Source organism: Oncorhynchus keta, chromosome 13 (assembly GCF_023373465.1).
Source record: "Oncorhynchus keta strain PuntledgeMale-10-30-2019 chromosome 13, Oket_V2, whole genome shotgun sequence".
NCBI classification, from domain to species: domain Eukaryota; kingdom Metazoa; phylum Chordata; class Actinopteri; order Salmoniformes; family Salmonidae; genus Oncorhynchus; species Oncorhynchus keta.
In genome coordinates, this window is record NC_068433.1 from 42,590,974 (window position 1) to 42,611,379 (window position 20,406).

Sequence of the window (20,406 nt, forward strand, 5' to 3'; positions counted from 1 at the left end):
CATCACAGCCTGTTATGGCAACTGCTCGGCCTCCGACCGCAAGGCACTACAGTGATTAGTGCGAACGGCCAGTACCTCACTGATCCAAGCTTCCTGCCATCCAGGACCTCTATACCAGGCGGTGTCAGATTGTCAAATACTCCAGCCACCCTAGTCATAGACTGTTCTCCCTGCTACCGCACGGCAAGTGGTACAGGAGCGCCAAGTCTAGGTCCAAGAGGCGTCTAAACAGCTTCTACACCCAAGCCATAAGACTCCTGAACAACTAATCAAATGGCTACCCAGAATATTTGCACCCCCCCTTTACACCACTGCTACTCTGTTGTTATTATCTATGCATAGTCACTTTAATAACTCTATCTACATGTACATATTACCTCAACTTACCGGTGCCCCCACACATTGACTATGAACTGGTATCCCCCTGTATATAGTCTCGCTATTGTTATTTTACTGCTGCTCTTTAATTACTTTTTTTCTTATTCTTATCCGTTTTTAAAAAACTGCATTGTTGGTTAGGGGCTCATAAGTAAGCATTTCACTGTAAGGTAGCATTTCACCTGTTGTGTTCTGCGCATGTGACTAATCAAATTTGATTTGATTTGACCTGGGGTCAAGAGTTGTACACGAGACTGAGGAAGCTGGAAAGTGCAAATGGCTGTAAGTGAAGTGTTCAACTCAAATTCAAGGTCTAATTATACAAAGCAAACCTTTAATCTGAGTCATCTCTGATCTCAGTTAGCATCTACTACTATGAGCATAACAATAGAAAACATGTGGTTCCTGTGCCTGATAACAGGCACTGGAACCACGGAGCAACAAGGCAGGCTGTGTACAATTAACAGAAATATAAATATCACTTCATGGCCTGTGTCCCAAATGGCACCCTATTCTCTGTGCAACACTACTATGGTCACCTCGTAGTGCACTACCTATGGGTTATGGTCAAAAGTAGTGCACTAGGCTGGGAACAGGGTGCCATTTGGGACAATATTTAAGCAGCCATTAATCAGATATAAATAGTGTGAAGCCTTTCGTTGATTAATGAGGTGAGACTTGTGCTAATTACTGTTTCCTGGGCTTGTAATTAGGTTGGCAGAGATAATCAAGATGAATGAACACTCTGACCCCCTTCTCTTCTCCCCTATAAAGGCTCCAGGCATTGTTCTCTACTGTTCTGTCTGTTTTGATTCACTGCTGCTGCTGCTGCTCAGTCATGTAGCATGTAGCAGCCCTCACCGTGACACATACAATGCTCATAAAGCATCATAAGCATGTGCCACAGACATTACCTATCTACTGTTGTCCCATCAGAACCATGCATGGCAATAGTCTACTTCAAGTCAGTTCTTCTATGCTGCTCTTATTGTCTATTTAGAGAGTACAGCTCAAATAATGTCTTACAGGTACTATAGAAAACTCTAACATCCCCCTTCCGTGGAGGGGAGCCCGCCCCTTATTGGCCGCCACACACTTTCATCAAACGTAATCAAAAACCCAAAAATGACCACCTGGAAAGAGGCGGGACATTCCCAGTAAAGGGTGCTCACCTGCATTCATTAGGCCTCTTTCCATCTACCAAGCCAGTTCAACAGAGTCCTACAAATGCTTGTATAGAAAGTAAATAATGTATGACTGTGTTCTGGCCAATGTCAAGTATATCCCTATTGTAAATGGAGCCCAAATGTATACATTGTTTGTAACTCAATGTGCTAATTGGAGGCCATATTTAAAGCATGCATTATTGCCACAGCCTGAGTGATGTAATACTGATTAGCAACAATCAGTATTAAATCAATCAGGCTGTAGCAATAATCCATTGTCATTCATCCACAGATAAACCATGTTTTTCTGGTCATAAAACTATTTTAATAATGTTTTATATAATGTAATAATGTATTGCTTGAAATCCTGTTTTTATAAAAGTACAGTCTCTAACTGTTACAGTTAATAATAATACAATGTAATATGTTAAGGGATGTTTTTATTTATTTGTTATGCTTCACCAGCCTTATTTAGGTTGTCATATTGTGCCTCAGATGTTCCTGGGACTTTAAAATCTAGTGCCTCGGCAGCTTTTTGAGTTGGGCATGTATTTACATTTTGGGCCCTCAACTGGGAAACCAAATCAACTGGACCCACAAGGTAGATTTCGTGACTCATACGTGACGTATAGGTTGCCTACAACACCACTACAAATACTATGAATTTGATTATATTGCTGCACTAGTGGATGTCCAGTCTGATACCAACACCAACCCCACCCTTGGCTTTCCAGAGATGGTTATACTAGTTTCCTGGGACCACGGTTGGGGAACAACACATTTTTCAATATGAAGGAGACATGTAAATGAACCTTATCAGTCCCAAACCATTTATCTGCTTATACAGCCTCACATTGAGGTGTTTTACCATATTCTTTTCAGGATGGGTGTCATGGATGTTCCCCGGGACCACGATGTGACTTGAGGGCTGCCATAAGGAGAATTTGTTTTTTGTTTTGTTATTTTGGACCAACTTTACTTGTGCTAAATAAATGTAAGTTCTTCATAGTACTATATAATCAACTAATTGTACATCTATGTGCTAAAATGACCCCACTTAATGTATACTAGGTGTAGTTGTAAGACATTATTTGAGATGTCTTCTATACACTTACAACGTAGAGACATGGAGAGCTACTTGCAAATAGTATGAAATAAAGCAGAAGTGTCACTAGATTATCCCATGTGTACTTTTTCAGTACTTCAATACAGACTCATCAAACTGGTGTCTTTTATATCAGTGCATGTATATGGTATTGCAGTACATTACATTGCAGTGTTATTATACTAAATCACCTTTGTGTATGTGTGTATATATATATATAACATGTTTGACATATTTACACAATTGTACTGTAGGCCTGAGTGTTTGTCTGTTTAATTGCACTGGGATGACTTCTGGCATTGCACACTCCAAGATTGTTCCAGTTGGAAGTGGTTCTTGTACGTTGACCTTTTGTGTGAAATGAGAACACGTTGACTAGCAGATATTGAATCGACAATGTACGTGTAAATTAGACAAGAGCTGGAGCAATGCTGTAGTTATCGCACCCTGAAACTGCTGCTCACACTAAGACGAGCTGAAGCCATGATCTGCCTGGCTGCTCTCAAAATGATTGTTTGAAAATATTGTGTGCATTTCCATAATGCTGTGTTGTGTAGCCTCCTACACAACTCCTAGCTGTCCTTCTGTAGGGTTCGAGTAGCCCTGGAATAGGATGCATATTTCCCAATTGCTTTTGCGTCAAGGACCGAGGGACCATGTACACAAACTCACATAATGGATTGTTAATTCAAAATGAGCACCAACCACTTGTACAGAGCAACTAGATACAGGCAACTGCCAAAAGAGAAGAAACAATAGGGCGTTGGGCCACCACGAGTTGCCAGAACAGCGTCAACGCTTCTTGGCAGAGATTCTACAAAAAGTGGTGGAAAATGTCCCAAGCGCCGCTCCAGAATCGCTCATAAGTGTTAAATTGGGCTGAGATCTGGTGACACACAACCCCTCTTTTAAAGTCAATGAGATCTCTTCTTCAAGCCACGGTAGCCAAAATAATAACTGGGCATTCTTAAACATGTTGATTGCTCATTTACCTCAGGAACCACACCCGTTTTCTATATACACTATATTTTAACATTGTCTTATCAGTTAGACACTCTTATCCAGAGCAACTTACAGTAGTGAGCGCATTCATTTTTCATACTGATATATATATATATATATATAACCCACCACCCGAGTGCAGCAAGAGCCATGTTCTTCCAACTGAGCCACACTTCATATCCCTCATTTACTCGAGGGTATTTATTTTTGGCAGTTACCTGTACAAACGCAACAAAGCTTGACCTTTCATTTCATGTTTGGCGCCATCTCCTGGTAACCTTGTGGTAGATCTGTAATTAACAGGCAAATACTTCCAGTTTGGAGTAATCGAACAGACTAAATATTACCAGAGGTGCATATATATATATATAAAAAAACAGGACCGGCTAATAGACTTTAATCTCCTTTCACAGCACTTGTGTACAGTATTCAAAAGTTAAGATTATTTCACAGTTAAACAAAAGACTACTTGATGTTAAGAGCAATGTTTAGAAAAAAACAAACTATGTACAGTCATTCACATTTGACAGTTCAAGCAGAGATATTACATTTGAAATGTACATATACACATATGCTACAAATGCCAGAGAAGAAATAAGAGTGGAGCATTTATACAAACTTTAAAGAAGCAGACCAGTATTGAGTAAGCTGAAAGTATTGTTTTTTTAGAAATTGTTTTTTTTTTAGTAGTCTTGTTCATTTCAGAATGAAACTCAACAGGGAAACTTGCGTTATGAAGTGTAACATTATAGCGCACGTGTGTAAGCTACAGCTGTACAATTTGACAGTATATTTCCGCACTATTTGTGCACCCTGTGTGGTTAAAAACATGGCAAGGTCTGCAGATAAGGACAACACACAAACGCAACCCTAACTTGAGTCAAGTGTAAAAACAAACCTTTTCATAAATCCATGCACAGATGTCAGTAGAGAACTTTCACAAAAGCGGAGTAACTTAAAAACGCACATCTCTCAAGTTAGGATCTGAACAATCGATTTCTGACCCGTCCTCCAGGGAACATACACCTACCATCTCAGACACTGCAGACATAAACCCAGAAAACAGACATGTTGATTATCATTAAAACAAAGCCACATCAAAATAAAAAGGCATGCTCAAAACAACAAGCGAACACAGAGTTAAGACCGGCATATACCGTAACGCCTGGCTGACTTCCCAGTTGGTGGTTCCTTCGCTATAGTCGACGGGGTTCACTCAACATGTAGAGAGGGCTGCACAGGTCAGGAGCGTAGAGTATAGGGCGGCGTCGGTCTATAGACTCGCAGCCGCTCCCTGAAAAGGTGCCTTGAAATGCGGTTCTCACAGGTGCTAGCAACCCCATAGGACCACGGCTGCAGGTCTGCAGACTGATACCGTTGGCATGGAAGTGCCGAGTATGAATGGAAAATACAGTCTTGTCTTCATTCGAAATAGCCCCCTATACACTGCACCACTGTTGACCAGCGCCCCATGTCAAAAAGTAGTGCACGTTGTAGGGAATAGGGTGCTATTTCAGCAGCCTATCAAGAGGTCTCTTCATCCCGGCGTCTGTGCAGTGACAGCACAGACCTGACCAACGTTGAATCTGTTTTAACACACTCCTAACATACTCCAAGACCTCCCAGTCAGAAAACAGATGATCACTTAAATAGGTATAAAACTGCACTTTAAAAAGTAAATATTGTACATTATCAATAGTATTATTTCTAAATGGAAAAATACAATGTGCAATTATGTACAAGCAAAAAAGACCAGCACTTTGGTGTAGGTTGGTTTTTAACTATTAGATGGAACTTTTTGTCGTAAAGAACTTCTAGGGCCAAGCAGCACATACATTATAAACAGATGAAGACGTGAACTACTATACTGTTAGAATCTTTCAGTTAAAGATGCATCTTTCAAAGACACTCCCTACCAAAGCCATTGGTCCTCCAATCATAGGTCTTCTCAGTTGTCTCACAGAGAGTTGCACTAAACCCTCTCAGACGACTCACCCTGAATTTAATTCCGCTGCTCTATCGATACCTACATACATGGTCTGAAACTGCCCTCCTAGAAGTTGTTTGTGTGACTTCAAAACGAGGGGCATTGTACAAAACAAATTCAACAGCGATTGGTTGGTCTAACAGAATCTAACCAGAGTATCGAAGTTGATAATGTCATCCATGTAGGCCCGACTCTGGGACCAATCAGAACGCTCAGAATGTGTTCACATTCTAGAAATCATCAGGGAGGGAGGCAAATCCAGACTCATTGTGGAGAAGAAACTTCAGTTGGCCGGAGTGATGTGGATGGGTATACCAGCTTAAGCCTATACTCCTGGACTAACTGGACTAAAACAGAAAGTGAATCTAAATTACTTATAATACAGTGAACATAACAGTCATGACTTGGGCTTGGAGGGTTTCCAGACCAGAAGGCCCCGAGTTTCTCCTGGTCAGAGTTTCACCAGGAAATGGTCAGGAAATATTCCTGGCCGTCATCATGACACATTTCCCATGAATCAAACTACAGCCTAGTTACGGTAAGGAAGTGGACGTCGTTTCAGTCAGGGGAACAGAATGTAAACAAGATGGATGCACTCCTGTTTGTTACCTAGGAGACAGTACGTAAGTGAGTCTAACCATTTAACCGACAAATATATATATTGGTGACTATACCAAGTGCACCAACACATATTGGTAACGTACTACATAACCTACCATTAAACCAACAGCTATACCGATGACTAAATAATCAGTGGACCAGCGAGCCCAGACAAGAGATGTATATATTCAATAGGAATGGCTCGGAGTGAGCCCACACACCCTAACATTCCCAGTCAGTCAGCAGCACAACACAGGAGACAAGTTACAGAGTTGGTCCAGATCTCCCCTCTTGTGAGTTACCCCTGTGGACGGGCACAGACTGGGGTGAGAGATGCTACTGGAATGTCACACTGAATTCACCATATTTTACGTGACGCCGTTTTCATTTGGTTGATCTTAAACAACAAAAAAAGGCCACGATAGTGCTCTTTTGTCCCCTTGCATATTTTGACATTTTGGAGGGCTGGGTCTTAAAGACTTTAGTCTTTATGAAGAAGTGCATGGTTCTAGGCTTCTATAGCGAGCTAGGTAGGGATCTGTCTGTAGCAGTGATGCTATGGAATTGGCCCTGTGGAGTGTCAATGGATGGTGAGTCATGGTTACTAACAGCTATGAGTTCTCAAAGGGTTCTATGAGTTATCATATAGTTCTATAAGCTCCCATCGGGTTCTAGGAGTTCTAATATAGTTCTACAAGTTCCCATCGGGTTCTATGAGTCTCTAGTGAGTGCCAAATTAAATCCACAGGAAGTGTGGACTAGGCTCTCTCCGGGTCTTCTTTCCCGACACCCCCTAGAGGGCACTCTACGGTGGACATGAGGACCAGATAGGGAGGAGGACTTTTATTCTGGAAAGTTCAGCGCTCCAACCTCTGGCTTCATCTTGAAATACTGGCTGAAGCGAAGGACTGCGTATCTGAAATGAGCGAGCCAATGTACGTCAACGTTAGTAACACAGTATCAAGTCAGTGACAATATACATAGCCCACCTGTAAACAGCCCATCTAGCTACCTACCTCCTCCCTATGCTGTATTTATTTATTTATCTTGCTCCTTCGCACCCCAGTATATATATCTCTACTTGTACATTAATCTTCGGCACATCTACCATTTCAGTGTTTAATTGCTATATTGTAATTACTTAGCCACCATGGCCTATTTAAATAAAAGTGAAATTAAACATTTAAAATATCATAAGAAAACATGCTGCGTAAGGGCATAACATCAGAAGGTCATTCAGAGTGAAACAAAGTACTCAACATAACATTATCACAGAAACTATGAATATGTTATATCTCCTTGGGCTGTAATGTCATGTCTTTGAGAGCTTGAGACTATAACATTCCATCTGCATGTCAGACAACATTTTGTTACTGACAAAGCCTTGTTCTGGTCAATGTTCTCTACCTATATAGTACTCTAAATACCCCAATGCAAGTTGAAATGAATACAACAGAACAATTGCTGACACCGTTTCAAACCAACGAGGGTTCGGAACTACACAGCCAATTATCTCAAAAGCATATTTTTTGCAGACAGAACCTTACAGTGCCAAGCTCTCGACTCGTCTCTGGATCAAAACGTACATTTCTGAAGCCACTTACCCCAGGAAGTCAAAATCAATGGTGGAGAACTCGGCCTGAATCAGAGCCCATAGGCCCCAGAAGAAATGAGATGCCTGGAGGGAGGGGGGAAAAGAATGGGGGATAGTCATGTTATTGAATGTGGGTCAGTGTTCATAGTCCTGACCAGAATGGAAATCTTTAACACCATGGTCACAGCAAACATGACAAAGCCCATAGTGACAACCAACAAAGGCGTTGTCTACCGCGGAAACCAAGGCTACCACTTCTATCTACAGTAAACACACGTGTAGTTACCAAAGGAGGAGGTAGGGCCTCAGGGGGGTCTCTAAGGAGCATGCTATTGAGTCTCTCTACTTCAAAACCGGAACAGCAAGCTTCTTTTGGTGTTTGTTTAGCCTATGGATTTGCGGCCCTACCCCCCCATGTATAGCTAACGTATGGATAATACCCCCAGGGACTCCATTGTCCAGAACAAGGCTTAACTCTTCTCATTGGTTTTACACACGTTTGCAAGGTCACTTCTCTCGATGTGACATTGTAGAAAAAAGTCGATCCTCGTATGGTCCCTCCTTTGATCTATTGCTATTCAAACGTTCTTTGGAACTTTCTTCAGCTAAGCTGTCGTGTAAAGTACACTGGTAAGTTAGCAGTGCTGCACTTCCGTTGCACAGCAAACAGTCAGTCAATTAGAAATACTTACAAAAGCCATTTATCATGCTTCATTTGTCTCTCATGTGCAGGTCTACTACGTGTTTCTTTCAAAGTTCTCATCTGCCTTTCATTTCCCAGGGGACATACCTTCTAGATGTGTCTATGTGTTCAGGGAAACAACCATCTCTGCTAGGTACCAGAGGAGACAGTTCAACACAATAGACTACACTGCCCTAACCATTGATTAAAAGGCCCAACCAATTAACCTTGAGCGATTGGCCCGAACACACACATCCTTGTGCAATTGATTTGTGTTGGGTACATTGTGTCGTTTCTCTGAAAGAAGTGAGCGGAGAAGAGCGGCGGGGATGAAGAAGGAGGGAAGTTGAAGGGCAGAGCAGTGAACTGAGAACATCAAACAGATGGAGATGACTGGCATTGAAGATTTCCTTGTTGAAAAGCTTCAAAAAGAGCCTTTCAACTTTACCTAGGAATGTTACTGGCTGATTTCCCGGTGTCAAAGTCTCACAAAACATCAGTCTAATACTTCATCTTGTAAACAAAACTCAAATAAAAATGTGACAAATGTACGAAGGTTCGCCAACTTATTAGTCTTGGGTGGAAACCACAAATCAACTACACAAAAAAAAAAAGGAGAAGTGAACTCACCAGGGAGAAGCGGTTGACCTGTACGTAGAGCACCTCCACCTCTGTCTCAGTGACCTCTGACCCTTGACCTTTGTGTTCCTTATAGGCCTCCAAGTAGGAGCGCAGCCACTGCAGCTGCAAACTCCGCTCTGGGTAGTGGCTGTAGTCCACCTCATTCAGACCTACACAGGACACACACACACGCGCTAAGTAAAAGGTCAAACACACAAATGCTTAGTACAATGACCAAACAAGCTTAACACACTTAATACATACACACATAATATAATAATAGTAATTTAGCAGATGGTTTTATCCAAAGCAGTCATGAGTGCACATTTTACAAGTGGCCCTTGGAATTGAACCCACTATCCTAGCATTGCAAGTGCCATGCTTTAGCAACTGAGCTACAGTGGACCACAACAGATACTGTACACGCAGCACTTAGTAACATGACCAATGAGCATTCGCACTTGGCAACGTGACCCAAAACACACACACTCACCTGCAAATTCATTGAAGTGGTTCCCAATGTCATAGGCTTGGTAATTGTACCCAGCGTATTCGTAGTCAATGAACTTGACATTTTCTGAAAGGAGCAGAGAGGAAGGTTTGTTTAGTACAGGACAGAGACCTGTCACATTATTAATGATAAAGCTGTGCATTATTAACCCATTATCATCCCTCTCTCTATTCTAAGTGGTTCTGATGCCTCACTGACAGCCTACTGGAAATACCGTAGGCCTCTGGGGTTGAGGAGTAAGAGTTTGCATTTTGAAGGGAAGTGAAAATAACAAAGACAAGGAAGTTGATAAAAATGCAGACACATAGAAAGTGGGCAGACAGACATATAGGCCTAATTGATGCAGACATGCAGTTCGCCTGGTCCAAAACAGGTAAATGTGCTTTAGCTGATTCCTCTGACTGGCGTGGTCATGACAGTGGTTGTCATGTTATATAACAGTCAGAGGAGTTAGCTAAAAAAAAAAAAATAAAACAGCTGGACCAGCTGCCACCCAGTTTGAATTTCAATGTGCTCTGGAAAAAGTTTAACTGATATTTTCAAAATAGAAATCAAAAAGAGATTGATTTTATGATTTTATGTTCTCCTTCTCGGTTTCACTTCCATTTTTTCTGCCATTATATAAAAGAGTGGGGGTGATCACAATTCCAACGTCGGCTACAGCAACCAGTAATGTGATTGAAAAATGGATTGGATTATCCAATTCAGAAGACAGACAGTTATCAACTTTTTCCAGGAAATCTCCTGATTGGCTTCGCAAACAAATTAGCTCACAGATGCCATTATACACAGAGGAATAATGTATCATTTTTACATGTTTCGTTTTTGTTGTTTGGTTAGTGAGATGTGAGAAATAAATACACAGAGGAATATGAAAAGGAGTCGAAATGCGTCATTTTAAAAAAGTTTAGAAATCTATATTACTTTCCACGACAAGTTTATATTGGGCTAGATTGGTTCATATGCCGTTGTGGAACTTGCAGTGGAATTGGTTTGGTAAAAGGTCATGCGTTGAGGAAGTGATTGTGGTGGAAAGATGGAAAAAGACACACCATGCAGAAGGAATGTGGTGTTGGGAGGTAAAGAGACGCAACACTGCCCTCTAGCGAAAGAAACAGTACTGCATGAGGTGATGTCAACATGCAAAGCCTTACCCCCAAAATCTAACTTGAAAGAGCTGTTTTAGCTCTCTCCCTGACAACAAACATACCCAGTCAAATGCTTTTGGGTCTTTATCATATAATCATTTAATTTACTATGCAGGTCATATTCAAGAGTGCTTGTTGAAGCACCCTAAATTACAAATGTGTTTGTCACAGTACAGTTCCACATACAGTGTGTGTATGAGTGTTTTGGTGTGTGTTTCTGAGGTTGACTTAGGAAAGACACGTGAGATGGTTACCGGACGCCGGGCGGTCCTAGCAGGACACAACAGAACACCTCCAGTCAGTGGCTAGTAGCCCTGTACAGCAGACGAAAAGGTTTGGGCAAACTCACATCCATCACACACACACAGACACAGACACACTCTCTCGCATTCACACACACAACCACGGTCACACAAACTGCAGAAACTGCCACTTCTCTCCTCTCCTTTGGTCTCTCACACTTCCCCCTTTTCGGAACAGGCCCCTTCAAAGTTACACTCTGATTGGTCCACATGGGACCTAATGGCACGACACCTCCCTGCTCTTATGTAAATGAGATAATTGAGTGGCTTCCTGTTGTAAACTAAGCAGCACGGGTGTGAGTCTTGGGGCAGAATTTGACTACTTCTCTCCCTTCATCACCTGACTTGACTGAGAGCAGAAAGATAAACAGAGCGATGAGGCCTTGGGGGGAAGAAAAAAAAAAGAGGGGAGGACACTTTTTCAGATTAATGAGACAAACAACCCTGCTCTCTTATTGGGTGAACTGAAACGACTCTCGTAAACATCTTAAATCAGTTTAAAGTTTCCCTAATCTTTCAATTTAGTCAGTTTCAGAGGGTAAATTGCTTTGTTATTGTTGGAAGGAAGAGGCTTCCCTCTGCTCTCACAGAGAGAGCGTACTAAAATACTCGCTGAGAGACTGTGGTTGAAAAAGCTGTGTGTGCTCTGCCTACACTTTAACTGTAGTTAGTTATGTTATCAGCAATTTTTTTTTGTTATTGCCAAAGCTTGAGGTTTCCCTCTCCTCCCTCTCATAAAACAGAAAAGAGCTACCCTGTCACCAAGTAAGCCAGCTGTGGTCTAGCACTGGGTTGGATAACAGTATGGTAAAGAGCTACCCTGTCACCAAGTAAGCCAGCTGTGGTCTAGCACTGGGTTGGATAACAGTATGGTAAAGAGCTACCCTGTCACCAAGTAAGCCAGCTGTGGTCTAGCACTGGGTTGGATAACAGTATGGTAAAGAGCTACCCTGTCACCAAGTAAGCCAGCTGTGGTCTAGCACTGGGTTGGATAACAGTATGGTAAAGAGCTACCCTGTCACCAAGTAAGCCAGCTGTGGTCTAGCACTGGGTTGGATAACAGTATGGTAAAGAGCTACCCTGTCACCAAGTAAGCCAGCTGTGGTCTAGCACTGGGTTGGATAACAGTATGGTAAAGAGCTAGCACTGCAAGGGCTGTCAGTCACAGAGTGAAAGTACTAAGAGCAAATGGTGCACTGAGCTAGCTAACACAGAGCGGTCAGTCACTGTCTGAGTGAAATGAGTGAGATAGGCCCTACTGCTGCTCTGAGCTGAGGCGTAGAACAGTGGTGTGTTCTGAACTGGGTCCGTCAACCCTCCCTCTGGCTGGCCAGCCGCTCCCGCCTGTCACTCTTAGGAGAGAAAAGCTGGACACGAGCTGTGAGATCATCCCGCCCCCTCACCGAACAGACCAGCGAAGGGGTAGACAGCGCTCTCCCCCATTCCCATGTTTTCTCAGGTAAAAACCAGCTGAATCCCTCTCCCCCACCTTAGCCTCAGGTAAGAATGCTCTCCTCCACCACCCTCCGGTGAAAGCACCCCGCCACTCCCTCTGCAACCATTGGCCACCTAGCGGGTACAGTCTGGTCTGAGACCATTTCTACTTGCATCCTCTTTGTACACGGGCGGCCGTTAGTACTGAAGGCATTCACAACACAAACAAAACAGCATTCCCAAAGAACCACAAATAAAAACATGTATTGATAAAAATGTAAAAGGGCTATGGAGCTCCCTCCCTTCCCACCCTTAGCTAGCATGATCATGATGGGCAAAGCCTGTCGGCTCTGGGATGGTAGTTGGCTACACAAGATGCACTAAAGCCAGGGCCCTGTTCAGTTGAGCAAAACAGGAGAAAACACTTTGAAACAAACCAAAATAAGGCAATTTAACAAGTTTGGATACTTAATACCTCCTCTGTTTCAGAATGTTCTCTCAAAATGTTTACCTACTGAACACTATGGTCAGTCCTTCCTGTGGTTTGTGGCTTGTGACTGGGAGAATACCGTGCAGAGCAGGAGTGCAGTGCCTCAAATCCATTTTTAACTCCAGAACTAAACTAAAATTCAATTTCTCCTCATTTGTCTTCAATGTGGAAAATCAGAATTGGAATTTCAGTCGACTTCCTGAATCGACTGAATTTAAAAATGGAATTGACCCCAAACTCTGGTGCAGTATATGAAATCAGGCCTACCTGTGACTGGGTAGTGGTGGACAGTGCAATAGTAGCTAGGTGCAGTGCAGTATGTTTGGGCATGCAGGGTGAAACTCACCTCCTTGCTGATTATAGATTATGTTCTTACACAGCAGGTCATTGTGGCAGAGGACTACAGGAGAGCCCAGCACAGACAGACTCTGCTGCATCCACACCATCTCTTCCCTCAGTCGCCTTCGACTAGGCACCTCACTGTTTAACCTGGGGATGGAGGGAGGGGGTGGAGGTAGAAAGGAAAGAGAGCAACAGAGGCAGAGAGACGGGGAGGGGGGGAGAAGGAGAGATTACCAAAGTACACAGGGAAAGAAGTAGAGGTGTTGCGCAATATCAGAGGTACCGTATTATTGTTCCATATCGAACCAATAAAAGAGGGTTGGAATCGGCTAGAAAACTGACATCAGTCAAGAGTAAACTCATCAACACGTAATCTCAGCTCAATAAACTATGACTGCATGGAGGAGTCTTGTAAAAGGCTTGAAACTCAAAGAATAGTGCATAATCTCCAATCCACATGACTTTATTAAAACGGTCAACATCCCAAACTAAAACCGTACAGTATTTTTTATTTAACTAGGCAACGGTACATATTGTTCCTGAATAGTGGGTGTGGTTTGAGTGACAGAGGGGCTCGTACTCTTCAGGTAAACACACCTGGTGAAGCAATGTGAGGAATGGAAGACACTCACTGTGCAATCGCTCAGGCATGCCAGAGCCCCAGGGAGTTTCCTCATCACTATGTAAACAGACCTTACCTAGAAAAACTCCTGGCCACGTTAATGAGTCATAAAGTAGGAAATAGGTGGAGGCAAAATATTCAAGCATCAATAATAACAGTTTTATACCCTTAAAAGGTATTGATGAGAAACCTCCAGATTTCAGGTGTCCCGACAAAGATAAGCAGTCCTCCTATCTAGACCTCTATGTCCCAATAGCTCAACTAGCATACTATTCAGTGTGCATGGAATGAATACCTTCATACCCCCGTACCATGCAGGTCTGGATATTGGGACCCAGTTCATTTCCTTATCTACACCACTCACCTCATGTTCATCTCTGGGTCTTGGAAGAACTTGGGCACCAGGGCGAAGTACTTGCCCATTGTCAGCCACAGGTCTGACTGGGGCACCCATCCGTTGTGAGCATGGATGGCATGGTACTTAGCCAGCTGCCTCGCGATGAGCCTGTAGGGTGGTGGAAGCCATGTGAGTCGGCGATAGGGGGTTTTGAGAAGAGGGACCAATTCTTGAGGCCAAGACCGTAAAACTCTTACTTCAGTACGAGCTTATACACTAGAGGCCATATTTGTTAAGAATCCCAGAATATAATGAAAGTCAGGTCATAGGAGAAACCCAAGACTGCCAACTCACTTAGCTTAAGATGAGTTCACACCTACGGGTGAGGCTATATTTGTCTATGTACTTCGGTGTACCCGATATTGGAAACTTGTGAACTGAATGCATAGCCCTGGAGCGGTTGGGCTTTAGCTAAAGAATGGTTCCGTAACCAGACCCAGGATGAGCTTTCAATCACACTCCTGACCTGTAGCTATCTATCTATGGCCCATGTTTCCACTGTTAGTAATGTTCCTCAAGGGAACAAGTCACATTACCTTACCATGCGGACTCACCCATATATTAGGTTCACAGAAGCACCACACCTTACATGACAATGCCGAAGATTATGGAAGCTGTAAAGTGCAGGTGTACTGTGGTTTCACCTGAACATGAATTCAAAAGGTGTGGTGTACGTAGAGCACTGCCTGTTTTATGTGGGAGTAGTTCTTCTACGATTAGGGCCTGGTAGGATAACTTAGTTTTTCTATCCAAACCTAAGGGGGGGGGGGGGTTGTACTCAGTGCGGTGGGCTGTCGCTGTACCTGGACCTGGGCAGGCTGCGGATGTGTTCGGGTTCCAGCGCCTGGCCCTGCAGGAACTCATAGCAGAGGCCGTTGTTGAAGGTACAGTAGAGACGAGGGGCGCAGCGGTGTGCGTGGAGCGTCCGGAAACTCTTCACCTCGTTCTCCCGGTCCACAAACAGCTCTGTCTTGTTGCCATAGATACGCACCAGGACCACATCCTGCATGACCCCGCCCACGTAGCAGCCCAGCAACTTATTGGTGATTCCATCTGTGAAGAACTGAGAGAAAAAGATGATTGGAAGACAAATTATTGCAATCGGGCATCATCGCATCCAATGCCTCAGGACAAAATACATATATTTAGGACAATTGACTCAGTTATTCATAGGCTTATGTCAAGTCGTGCAGGATTTCATAACAGGGATGGCTATAGACCCCTATTAAATAGCTGATTTACTATAGGTACCCTATACTACAGGTACGGTAGACTTCCTGTCAGGTAGGCTACAGCTTTATCATGTTTCGATTAATACTACGGACGAGGACATTTCTAAAATACGAATATGCCTGCAAGCACGGCCCTCTACCATTCACACACAGTATCCTACCACCTACTGCAGTATCGTTTTCATCCTGGGACTGAATTCTATGGTTCCTTTTATAGGTTGTCAATTGATTTCGGATCCGATGGAAAAACAAAAAGGACCCCAGAATGCATTGACGGAAAAGAGGAATTGTCTGGGAGGGGTTTAAACCCAATGGTTGTTTTCATCCCCAATGAACACTGGAACATTTCGGGGGGGGCAGGCAGGCATTCCACCCCTGATCGTATACACCATCAGGGATTGACCATGAGCGTAGAGGCATGTCCGGAATTTTATTTTGCAGGAGGAAGCCAAGGCTGGCATGTGCTGAGTCCTTGCTTTGTGAATGAAAAGAGGCAGGGTGATTGTGTGCGTGTATGTGTGTATGTCTACCCTGCCCACAACACTCCCCCTAGAGCTGTGTTTACATAGAGAAACCACACCCCCATTCTGTGTTCATCAAGACGATCACCCAGTTGTTTTTATTTAGGATGTGGAAACTGAAATTGCCCCAATCGAGACGCTCTTGTATGGTCACTAGTCTGACGATACTGCCCGTTTAACGATCAGCATGCATGACAGACTTCTACTTGTTTACATAAGCTAGGTGGTGTAAACCTGTGTGGCGAGTTAGTAAAAATTTGCCAAGAACAAACCACATGACTAGTGGGTGATAAGACCAGTTAATGGAAAACTATGTCCCAATGCAAATTAACCAACTAGGTTGTCTCCTTTCTCAAAAGTGTGTTTAACATTTAGACAAGTCCAACTTTAAATCACAGAGCCCAGGAGAAACTCAGATTGGATTAAGTAGTTTTTTCCTCTCATCAATCTACACACAACACCCCATTAATAACAAAGCAAAAACATGTTTACAACATTTTTTGCAAATATATTATAATTTTTGAATTTTTTATCTCACATGTACATACGTATTCAGACCCTTTACTCAGTACCTTGTTGAAGCACCTTTGGTAGCGATGATATCCTCGAGTCTTCTTGGGTATGACGTTACAAGCTTGACACACCTGTATTTGGGGAGTTTCTCCCATTCTTCTCTGCAGATCCTCTCAAGCTCTGTCAGGTTGGATGGGGAGTGTTGCTTCACAGTTATTTTCAGGTCTCTCCGGAGATGTTCGATCTGGTTCAAGTCCGGCCTCTGGCTGGGCCACTTAATTATGGACATTCAGAGACTTGTCCCGAAGCCACTCCTGCGTTGTCTTGGCTGTGTGCTTAGGGTCGTTGTCCTGTTAGAAGGTGAACCTTCTCACCAAACTGAGGTCCTGAGCACTCTGGAACAGGTTTCCATCAAAGATCTCTGCACTTTACTCTATTCATCTTTCCCTCGATTAACGATCAGGCTATTCTGACTTGTCTCCCAGTCCCTGCTGCTGAAAAACATCCCCACAGCATGATGCTGCCACCAGCATATTTCGCTGTAGGGACGCTGGCAGGTTTCTTCCAGACGAGACACTTGGCATTCAGGCCAAAGAGTTCAATTTTGGTTTCATCAGACCAGATAATCTTGTTTCTCATGGTCTGAGAGTCCTTTAGCGGGCTGTCATGTGCCTTTTACTGAGGAGTGGCTTCCGTCTGGCCACTCTACCATAAAGGCCTGATTGGTGGAGTGCTGCAGAGATGGTTGTCCGGTCCCAGAAGGACAACCATCCTTGGAAGAACCATCTCTGTGGAGATGGAACTCTGCAGCTCTGTCCGAGTGACCATCGGGTTCTTGGTCACCTCCCTGACCTAGGCCCTTCTCCCCCGATTGCTCAGTTTGGCCGGCGGCCAGCTCTAGGAAGAGTCTTGGTGGTTCCAAACTTCTCCCATTTCAGAATGATGGAGGCCACTGTGTTCTTGGGACCTTCAATGCTGTGGAAATGTTTTGGTACCCTCCCCCAGAGCTGTCCCTCGACACAATCCGGTCTCGGAGCTCTACGGACAATTCCTTTAACCACATGGATTGGTTTTTGCTCCGACATGCACTGTCAACTGTGTGAATGTTATATAGACAGGCGTGTGCTTTTCCAAATCATGTCCAATCAATTGAATTTCCCACAGGTGGACTCCAATCAAGTTGGAGAAACATCTCAAGAAAGATCAATGGAAACAGGATGTACCGGAGCTCAATTTTGAGTCTCATAGCAAAGGGTTGAATACTTATGTAAATCAGGTATTTATTTTAAATGATAAATTAGCACAAATTTCTAAAAACCTGTTTTCGCTTTGTCATTGTGGGTTATTGTGTGTAAAAAATATTTTATACATTTTGGAATACGGCTGTAACGTAACAAAGTGGAAAAGGGGAAGGGGTCTGAATACTTTCCGAATGCACCATGTGAAAATTGTGCATTTCTACATTTTGTAGTAAAAAAATAGTTATATAGGAAGATGTGTTCCCAATGAGGTCAACCAATTAGTAGACAATGCCTACTCATAATTGGTGATGGGGTGGTGTTTGAGATGATGAATATGAAGTGGAAAAATTGACATTTTCCTTTAATCGCTCCACCCTTTCCTAGTTGCTAAAAATCTAATAATTCACTTAATGTGACAAAACAAGCACGTATAGTGTCGAGTCATTGTACCATCTAAACCGCTGTGAAATATATTTTCCATTACCAACATGTATTTGGTATTTTCAGCTGTTTGAAGCTGGTGTACAAAACTGAAAGTAAAATAATCAAACAAAACTTATCAGGAAGCCTGGGAAACAAATGCACTTTCAATGTGAATAACAGATCCAAAGAACTCACATTTCTATGTGAATTTAGTCAGGTTGCCCAAAAAGTGACATATTGCAGCTTTAAGAGAGTGATTTTAGGTTGTCATTACGTTATTGGTTTAAGTCTGTACACTATTGATAAAAACATTTGCCCACTTTATAATGTAATAATCAATGCATAATGAGCCAAAACTATTACTTTGTGTTAAGCACATTTATTAAATGATCAACATTACATTATAAATGTAAAAGTATACAATTATTAGGAGCCCATTACATTATTGGCAGTTATTACATTATCAGTTGCTACAGGGTTTAAAAATGTTCATTTTTGAAGTATCGATGCATCAAAGTATCAAAAGAGTCAGAGGTTAATAAAAAATAAAACTTACCTCATTCATAGATATTGATAGGTGAAGTTTTGCTGCAATATGCAACTTTTTGGGCGACCTACACAGAATGTGCGTTATAGATCTATCAGTATTATTGAAAGCAAGTCTAAGAAGCGGTAGATATGTTCTGTATACGCTATTTCTATGCTTCCGTTTTTTCCCCTTTGTACACCAATATATTTCAAAGCGGTTCAAGATGGTTCAATGACTACGTGCTTGTTTTGTCAACAAACAGGCAATGGCAGAGCGATTTCTGCATAGAGCCCCAACTCTTACTCTAAACAATAACATGCAGTTCACTGCGGTACTGTTTTGGAAAGATGAGGAACGTATCTTTCATATCAGCAAGTACTGAATATAGATAAATTACGACACCTTTATAGGGTTAGTGTACCCACACGGTCATATCTCCATGTAGCCACCTGTGCTAATTAGTCATCTAGCGTGCACCGAATACCAGTGTGTAAGCTAACAGGAGAAGAAGTGTAGTTCGTCACCTGGAGGCAAGCATTGAATGGACTTGTGCAAAACTGCTACATCAAGTAGCAATCGTTTTTATTTTAACGTTTATATCTCGCTGACAAAGAAAATGGGTACATCACAATGTTTCGAAACCGATGGTTGACGTTTTTAAACGTTAAAACACAGCGTCGGAATTGTAGTTTACACGGGCGCCAAATGTGGGCGAATGTAATGTGGCTGAAGGGTTTGAGATCTTGTCTGCGCTCAGCTCCTTGTTGGAGTTGAGTTAACGTTACTTGGCAACCAGTCCCACTACTCATGATCATAGATTCCTTGAAGTTGTCTTGAACTGCCACTTAATATTACAAAGACATACGAAGATTGGCACCAGATCAAATGCATATAGCTAGCTATTTGTCAACTACTAAACCTGGCCAATTGTGTTTTGTGCCTGATGACGCCTACAATAGCCTTGAATTTGATAGATGCTTTGTTGCAATCTCTTGATGTGATACAGGACGCATAGTGAGTTACTTACTGATCTTGCTAAACTACGTCAAGCAAAGAGGCCTATGAATTCCACTGCCTCTTTTCATCCGTCAATCGGCTGGCTTGAATGCTACACTGTTGCTAGCTAGCAAGTTGACGCAGCTTCTATTTAAAAAGGCGCAACACTCCAGTTTCAGAATTATGTAATAGCTGCCTGGTAAGCAGTATGCGACAGATGACGACTGACTACTCTTACGGTCATTGTAGAAAAATATTATTAATTAATACGTCGAATGTTACAAATGTAATACCTTCATTTTGACCTCGGATGGTTTCCAGAACGGTCTCAGTTCCTTGATCAGTCTCAATGCACCAGATCTGTAATCGTTCTCGTCTAACGTGACATCTATTTTGGGTACAGCGGGCGCCTCGTCGGGTACATGAATGTAGTTGGCCATAATGAAAGGTTCCGGTTAAATTGACAAGAAGTTCACTGTAGGCGGCTGCAAATGCGTTTGTATGAACAATTGCTTGGCTGCGGAGGTTAAAAGTCTACTCGCTTATAGTGCGGCAACGCCTCTCAGAAAA

At 42.7% G+C, this 20,406-nt stretch overlaps 1 protein-coding gene and 1 long non-coding RNA gene across 2 annotated transcripts; one reads left to right on the plus strand and one right to left on the minus strand.

Annotated features, from left to right (window-relative positions):
• Window positions 1–1,529: 1,529 nt before the first annotated feature.
• LOC118372203 (uncharacterized) lies at window positions 1,530–3,993 on the plus strand. Its single transcript, XR_004823172.2, has 3 exons — window positions 1,530–1,620; window positions 2,040–2,145; window positions 2,427–3,993. It is a non-coding gene; the product is annotated as an uncharacterized LOC118372203 (long non-coding RNA).
• A 39-nt stretch (window positions 3,994–4,032) lies between these two features.
• LOC118372204 (ethanolamine kinase 1-like) lies at window positions 4,033–20,406 on the minus strand. Its single transcript, XM_035757999.2, has 8 exons — window positions 20,130–20,406; window positions 15,185–15,444; window positions 14,349–14,489; window positions 13,367–13,509; window positions 9,629–9,712; window positions 9,145–9,305; window positions 7,843–7,916; window positions 4,033–7,154 (listed from the first exon to the last, which is right to left on the minus strand). The coding sequence occupies exons 1-8, from the start codon at window positions 20,274–20,276 to the stop codon at window positions 7,082–7,084; spliced, it is 1,083 nt and encodes a 360-aa protein (XP_035613892.1). The 5' UTR covers window positions 20,277–20,406; the 3' UTR covers window positions 4,033–7,081.